Consider the following 8,455-nt stretch of genomic DNA (forward strand, 5'->3'; position numbering starts at 1 on the left):
TACGGTGTGTTCCGAATGGTTGCTATGGGCGCGCTAACAAGATATTGTACGATTGCTGCTTTTCTCGGTAATATTATGTCACAATGCATCGTCCAGCTATCTTGTCTGTATGTAAGGCAAATTGATTGAAATGATGCAGCATGACAACCCATGCGCAAATGAGAGAGGGGTTTGGCACGGCTACTTTCGACGAAAGTCATTACTACACAGAGTCGAGGAAATTCGGTGGAGTAATAAGTAATCGCATGTCCGTCTACATCGATAAAACGCCACACACTGCTGTAATTAGATTCACAAACAACAGTCTACTTGGCGAAAAACTTGATGTTGATAAACTTAACAGTAGAGAAAATTCGGCTACCAGAAGTGATACAGGCAACAACATTATAAATAAGATAGACTCTCATCTTAGACTTCTTGCAGCTGATTCGAACTTGCGTCCAACATCAAGTGGTATAAGTGATAAAATAGATCTTGGAGCCACTCAGGCTTCCAGTCCTCAAAATGACGGGGAGAGGGGCACAGAAGATGTACATCTGCAACAAATTGAATGCAATAATATCAGCTCAAAGTCTTCCAGCAGAAAAGGTAGGTTGATATATTGTCAAGACACTTGAAGCTTGTTATGCTCTATTCCATGTTATTTTATGCTGCACATTTCCTTTAATGACATGTATTCATACAATGAATAAAACTCTAAGATTTCTCCATTGAAATGCCCCATCTGGCTTGTTGGGTTTTGATAACAATTACACAGCCAAAATGAAAAAGTCCATGGGGATTTTCTATTCCCCCCCCCCCCAAAAAAAAAAAAAAACCAAAAAAAAACCCCATGAAATTAGCCCTCATGTGGAATTTCAATAGGAAAGGGTGTCATTTTCCAAATATAAATCACTAAGAAATCAGTTTTCAATCCTATCAAGAAAAATATAAAATGAGATGATGTACCAATGCAATTAAAATCTTCGTTTTTTTCCTGTACATTGATTTAATTGTATTATATGTACATTTGTGTTATAAAAAATACATTAAAAAGTGATGGAAAAGGAATCTTGGGATATACCATATGGACACATACTGATATCTAAATTTTAACTGCAATAAATTAGTCTCTCCATCCCAATTTTTTTTCCCTTTTACAGTATCAAGAAAACTTCAGATAAAAAAAAATGGAGAGGGCTAACACCATTGTAACAAACATTTGTGCTTTAGTTCAGTAAATTAAGGTATGAAAAACAGAATGCCAGCTTCTGCAGTCTAAGTGAATTCCTGTTGGCTTGATATTAGGGTGAATATAGCTCTTAAAACTTTCTTTGATAGTTTCTACTAATTTTCAGAAGTGAAAAAAATCCCCAAAACACTGCAAAAAGTTTCAAAAAAGAGGAAAGCAGGTGATATGATTTCATTGTGTGTTTAATTTTCACATATTCTGATGCGCATGCTGTTTTGGGGTTATCAGTTTTGTAATGTTCTTGCAGGTTTATGCCTTACCTGGTTTTGTATTTTGTCATGTCATTATTTTAACATTACAAAATGAATTTGTATTTTCATTTATATTACTGCATGTATTTGTATTTGATACTTTCTAATTCCCACATTTTTGCACATGTAAATATAATAATTGTGAATACATGTATATTTATAAACTAATCTTAGTACATATACTGTTTGATAAACATTCATGTATTTAGCATATCTTTTAAATTAAAGTAAAGTATTAAATTAAAAAGCTCATTGTTTGCAATGTGTATACACATACCTGTTAACCTTTCAAAGCTGCTATGTGGGAGAATCTCCCCCTTACCAACTTGGCTAAGGGGGAGATTTTGCGTAAACGACGTTTTTTCATGTGAAATGCAAATATTTATTAAAAATACTGTTAGATGCCTTATTTTACCATTGTAATTAATGCATTTGCAATCATTTTAAATAATAAATTGTAATACATATATACAGGTAAGAGACTGGTGTACACATTTCAAACATATTAAACCTTTTAATAGAATACACAAAAAATAAAAGGTATTAAAAAAAATGGTTTTGTTATAAAAATTGAATTTTTAGCTGTTGACTTTTAAGATCAAACCAAATTTGCCTTTTTTTATGAAGCAGTAATGTACATACCCATATTTTCTGTATTTTACATAGTCGATCGTGCGTTGTATATTACAGTATTGTAAAGGGTGTCCTTTCTCCTCTCTGTATTCTTCTATGTTGATCGGCCCAATTCATTAGAATGATCTTATTCTATCTTTGGGTTTCTACCCAAGTGCTTCAGCCATGAAAGAGCCATTCCATTTTCAAGAGTGGTCTGCATTCAAGACCAGTCTATTTAACTTGATGTAGTAATTATTTTTACAAATTAATATAAAATACATGTATCTAATTGAGGGTCAGATTTAGGAAAATCTGAATCAATAGCAAAATAAAGTAAGAATTAAGATGAATAAGATATGAGTAAAAGAACAATTATAAGTTTACAAATGAATAATCTGGTGCTATGAGATGAGATAAATTGGAACCATCTTCCCCTAAGATTCAGAATTGATGACTATAGGAAGTTTTAAGCAATACATTGATCAATTAATATACACGTATAACAAATGTTGTTACCTTTTCAAGGTTAATGTGTTACACATCTTATATGCACTTATTGTTTTTAAATCTGTTATATCTATTTAATGCATGAATTTCAGGAAAGAGAAAAAAGAGGGGAAAATCTGGACGAGCTTCAAGAAATAAATCCAAACAAGGTAAAGATGGCAGGGTCTCCAAGCAGTGCACTCCCATGGCAACCAAGGTGAAGCCCAGGGTGATACAAAATGATGTACAGGATATCGGCAGCGGTGTGGCAGGTATGGGGGTCCTGGAAAGTATGTGTAAACCAATGGTTCTTCACAAGACTGCAGAGCGCAAACATTCCGAAAAACGCGAGACAAAATTGGTCAGTATAGTGAATCGCCAGACAACCCAAGTTAGCACAAAACAGATAATACTGCCGCAGATGACAAACAATTTCATGGTTAAATCTGATGTCAAAGAAAGAACCTCAGGCCAAGACTCACTGCAGTCTTCCAAGTCTTTTGTGTACCCTCCTAGTCGAGTCAACCATACTGATATTTCCAGGATCACCAAGATCTATTTGTCAGAGAAACAGTCAGGAGTAGTGAGGGATTGTGGGATGGATGTTCCCTGCGCACCTCCAGCCACTCCTTTGCCCGGTGAGTCTTCTCTTTCACTCTTCTTCCAAAAAAACCCTTAACACCTACACAAACCCCCATATATAGATCTCAGTCTCTATAGAACCATTTTAACAAGGCTTTGGACTTTCTGTAGGACGTAACTATCTATTTCTTGCGTTGAAACAAAAATGACACTGGTTTCAAGTGAAATATACACTGATTTCGTAGTCTTAGCTCAAAAGCCAGACAAATCTTGTGATTTTAAAGAGCCATGGCTGAATGGCTAGCAATGAAATAGACAGGCCTATTCACATTGCTGTTTGACACAACTTCCAAAACCCCAAGCTCTTGTTTAAATGATTCTAGGTACTAAATAAGTTCTTGTATATTTTGTATTTTTTTTTTCTCCCAATGTATGGTGTACCGACATACGTACAATAATCATAGTGGCAGATACTGGCAACAATTTAGTAAACTTAGTTTTTTACTTAGATCAAAATTGGATGTGTTTTTCAGGTGAATAATGTGGCCTATGGGCCTCTTGTTTTTTTTAGGGTTTTTGCACTTGCTCAAAATGAAATTTAAAGTCCTATAAAATCTCAGATTGAAGATTAAATCTGCAAGGTGAAAAATATTTAAGTAAGGATTTAAAGCCGTACTGTAAGCAATCATCATATGAAATACTTGTTTGAGATGGAATTTGGATTTATTTGAGACCCCACTGTTGCCAAAAAATAAAAACAGAGTGAATGACTGGACATCTTGACAATCTTGTGTTCATATTTACGTACTGTGTAGCTTGTTCACCGGTTTGCCCGTTCATTCAGATTGAAGCTTGTTCACTGGATTTTTCATGCTGTTTGTTTGTTGGAGGAGTGCATGGAAACTGCATGTATTTATGCAGGGATAATGTGTTATAAATGGTTAAAATGTGTGGCCTGATCAGCAGTAAACCCCACACTGATGTTGTAATGGTGGCTGCATCTAGTCCCGCCGGTATTGTGATACTTTGGTTTTACACTTCCTGCGTAGAGTTATCTGCATTCAATAATATTATGTAACTCTGATTAAAATTAACATATAAAAAATCTATAGTTTAGTTCCAATATATCACTGAAATCAATAAGTATAAAGTGTTCTCTTGCAGCAAGACTCACCATAGGTAATTAGATTGTAATGAATTTTTCCATTACTCTGCTTTAAAAGGTTCATATTTTCAATTACTATAAGGAAATTATGGCCAAGAAATGGTTTAACAATATGAAATACATTGAATGTACACTCTTGGCAATTTTAAGCTGTAATTACCTACCAACAACAAAATTACAGCCAAATACAAGTATGGTACAGTTAAACTCTGTTATAACAAAGTCCTAGGAACCAGTGGATATATCCGTTATTCGTAATATCTGTATAAAGAATTCGCAATAATAACTATTACAAATTTACTATATACCGGTACATGTATTCTTTTACAAGACAATATATTTGCTAATTGTGAAATTTTGTGGTACCATATATTCTTCTTTAATGAAATTGCAAAAATTAAATATACCTAATTTGGAATCATAACACAAAAAAATGCACCTGCAGTAAAAGCAGTAAAAGTAGAGACTCATTTATCGTAAACTAATTGCTGAAAATTGTGTTAATTTACACTAGCTAGTTCAGCAGCCATTCAAATTTACACTTTTATTATCATCTACTAGTATTAAAGAATTAATATATCTATCCTGCTTATTGATCCTGGCTGCTGTTGCTTGTTTTGTAAATATACTGTTGATTCCTAAATTAACACGGGGAATTAATATCCGCAAAAATTGCTATGAGCACATCTTGCCAATCTTAAAAGCAAGCTTTCTTTTTCTGACAGATGTAAACTAAATAAAATTTTGATTAAAGTTTGGCGTTTGCGATTTTATATATTTTACAATTTAATGTAAAACGTTTGAATCGGGGAATTAAATACTTGTGTAAAATTAAGAATCTACAGTACATGCCATGAATAATTAATATTTTTGTAAATGTTGAAAATACAATTAAATGTCTTTCTTCTATTTTTCAAGATCCTTCCAAAAAGGTGGAATATATTCCATGTATGAATGATATAAGGGTAAGCAATTCTTTCTTTCTATGCATTAAGATGTTTAAATGAATATATGTTGGAAGTAAGATTTTGATTGGTGTGGGAAGAAGCCGGAGTACCCAGAGAGAACCCAAAGTCCAAGCAGACTACCACCTAACCTATCACATACAACTACGGTTGATCATGGGGATGGACAGTGCACTAGATTATCACCACTGCGACCAGCGTTTATATACATCTCCATGATCGACAGTGGTTGAATGTAATAGCCACTGATAGGGCGTGCTGAAGCTTGGACACATGGGTTCTCTCTGGGTTCTCAAGCTACCTCCCATATCAATGACCCTCTCGTGCTAACATCTGTGCCAACAAGAGACATGAAGTATAAGTTGAAGAACTTGTTTATCAATCGTTGTAAAATGAATATGGTTAAGTAAAATTAATTTGTAGCAAGAGAGTGAGAGAGAGAGATATTGTAAGTGTGCATACAATTATTTTGAGATAATATTCTATAGTCACAGAGAGCAGTAAAGGTGAAACTACAGGTCTTGGAGAAGGAAGCTCAGAGAAAGTCAGCTAGACGACGAGATGATCATGCCAAACAGGAAAAACTTCAACAGAAAGAGAGGGAAAAAGACCTTAGGGTCAAACAAAGAATGGAGGTGAGTGGGGATCAGAGGCTTAATTTAAAGTGATCTCTAACAATTTAAAGCATTTTGTTAAATATGTATATGCTATATTTATTTAAAAACATTAAAATAAGGTTTCTCTTTTTATTTAAGTGAAATTACAAGTTATTGTATCAAATGTTTATAACTAGATACACAGGGTTGTCTCTAAAAATTGAAGTAGAGGGAGGAAATGAAGAAGTAGATGGTCTTGCTTTTTGCTACATTATGTTTAAAATGCAAAAATAGCCAGGTAATTAAGGCATTATAGGCGGGGGAATTCCCCGCCTCCCAAGCCTTAGAGACAACCATGCATGTATTAATATGAAATCTTTATTTCAGATATATGCCCTGAACAAAATAATGACAGACCTAGAAAACAAGAGATTCAGGGAGTTTTGTGAGAAGAAAGGAATAAGTATAACATAGCAGTACTACATGTATAGATTTGTTATTCTGAGTATATGTCCTTATAGTGCTGATGCATTCCTAGAATGGCTGTCTCCCTCAAACCAGTCCATCTCTATGTCCAACAAGAACTCCCTGCGCTAGTCTCCTGAGCGTTTTGTGTCATGGTCTTTGTCAATTAAGGAGTTTATTGGTGATGCCCTTCCAAGAAAAGCTATATCAGTGCAAAATGGAAGAAAACCATGTGATATCATACTAGCCTAGTCAAGTGGTGTGAGCATTGGGGAAGAAGTTACCACACTAGAAGCAGTAGTGTGCCATGAACAGAATCATATCACCACCTTCCTCAGGCAAAGTTCATGTTCTGTGTACCGGTATTAAGATATTTTTTGTATCTTGACAAAGTATTGCTTTGTGAATCTCAACATGTTTTAGATTGATTACTAGAATTGCTCAAGCTCTCCGTACATGTATCACTTTTTACCAGTATTAGCTAACCTGAGCTGTTTTTCTGATTCAGATTTGTCCAGCATCTGTCATTGTCGTAGTTGACATCAGGTTTAACTTTCTAAGGAACCATTTGACCAAATTCATTCACTCTTGATAGAAAGCAATCATGGCTTTTAAGTTTCTTAAATTGAATGACCTTGCCTTCATCAAGGGAAGATAATTTTGAATTATATTTTAAAGATTTGGTGTCTTAAAAAAAATTCCCTCTCTGAAAATTTTAACCGCACTGGAAGTAATACCGATAATTTTTTATAGGAGAGCTAGCTCCTTCATGTGATGCTATTTTTAAAGTAAATTACTGTAAACCAACTTTTTGTTGCGAGAAATTTTCTTGAGGTTTGCAAGACCCTGTTGTCCCGAATATTTCTTGACGCAAACCAGTCCTTGCTGGATGGAAGTAAATAACAACACAGGTGTGGTTAGGCCAGCATTTTTTTATTTTTAGATTTACGAAATATTTTTCAAATTATTTGGTGAGGAGGAGGGAAAAAAAATAAAAATAAAATTGAAAAATTTGTCCGTCGAGAAAAAAAATAAAAATAAAACAATTTTTCAACAACATTTTTTTTTATTTTTAAAATAAGAACACGTGTCCAGGAGCTGCCATTTTTTAAAATATATAAGTAATTCTGGTTGTTGGTGATGTTCTTATCATAACATATTTTATCCATGGGCACTGAAAATTTGTGTTGATATATTGTACATTCATGTATAAAAACGAAGGTTTTTTTAATATATATATATATATACAAGTACATACTGTACATATACATTAAGACAAAAAAAATTAAGGGAGTTTTCACTTCTTCCTTGCAGAAAAATAGGAAGAAGTTTGAGAAATCATTTATTTGATTAAATTAACAATGCTATTCACAAATTCAAAATTTAAAATATTGTTACTGAACATAAATTGGATTAGAAGCATGTCCATAAATGTCAGTAAAAAATCATACAAGTTTTTTTATTTAAAAAAGACTAACTAACTTTTAAAATCTTATTTATTTATGTAATTATACCTTTAATAAAGGAAATGTTTCGTTATTTTGTTAGCTTAATGACAAATAAAATCATTCTCTTTCCTTCAGTCATAAGACTCCTGTGTTCAGTGTGTTTAGGGTTATTAGTCCAACCCTATGACCCACTTACAACCGTTATGTAGAGGATCTATTTCCAAACGGTTAAATTATGATTATTTTAGAATCTATTTTGCAAAAATGTTTTGAAAAAAAGTAACTTATCATTTTCTTGTTTTTTTTTAAATTTACGGAATTGTGATAGAAAAAGACTTCAACTTCTCTTTCTTGAGGAAATTCTGGCTAAGTTGCCGATCACAAAACTTAATAGGGTCGTAAATTGTAGGGTTGGACGAAAGCAAACAGGAGTAGGCCCTATGGTGGTTTTTTTGTGACTTCTAGTGCCTGTGACTTGATCGGAAAGAACTTGGTCTTTTTAATCAATGCATGAATAACAATAATTCAGACTACACATACGTGATTGCATCAACATTTATTTTTATTTTTACCAGAAAGAAAATTTCGGGTCGGAGGAAAAAATAAAATTAATAGCTAGTTCAGGTCCTTTTATTTTTATTTGAATTTTTT

The 8,455-nt window shown here is 33.4% G+C and overlaps 1 protein-coding gene across 2 annotated transcripts; it reads left to right on the plus strand.

Annotated features, from left to right (window-relative positions):
- The first annotated feature begins 5 nt into the window (after window positions 1-5).
- Window positions 6-7,275, plus strand: LOC128189756 (uncharacterized). 2 transcript variants are annotated; one of them, XM_052861502.1, is made up of 6 exons: window positions 6-588; window positions 1,338-1,391; window positions 2,697-3,221; window positions 5,249-5,295; window positions 5,784-5,930; window positions 6,279-7,275. In XM_052861502.1, exons 1-6 carry the CDS (start codon window positions 141-143, stop codon window positions 6,363-6,365), a joined length of 1,308 nt encoding a protein of 435 aa, XP_052717462.1. In that variant the 5' UTR covers window positions 6-140; the 3' UTR covers window positions 6,366-7,275. The 2 variants fall into 2 exon arrangements, with proteins under 2 accessions (XP_052717462.1, XP_052717463.1); XM_052861503.1 differs by lacking the exon at window positions 1,338-1,391.
- Window positions 7,276-8,455: the final 1,180 nt, after the last annotated feature.

This window comes from Crassostrea angulata, chromosome 6 (assembly GCF_025612915.1).
Source record: "Crassostrea angulata isolate pt1a10 chromosome 6, ASM2561291v2, whole genome shotgun sequence".
Taxonomy (NCBI): Eukaryota; Metazoa; Mollusca; class Bivalvia; order Ostreida; family Ostreidae; genus Magallana; species Magallana angulata.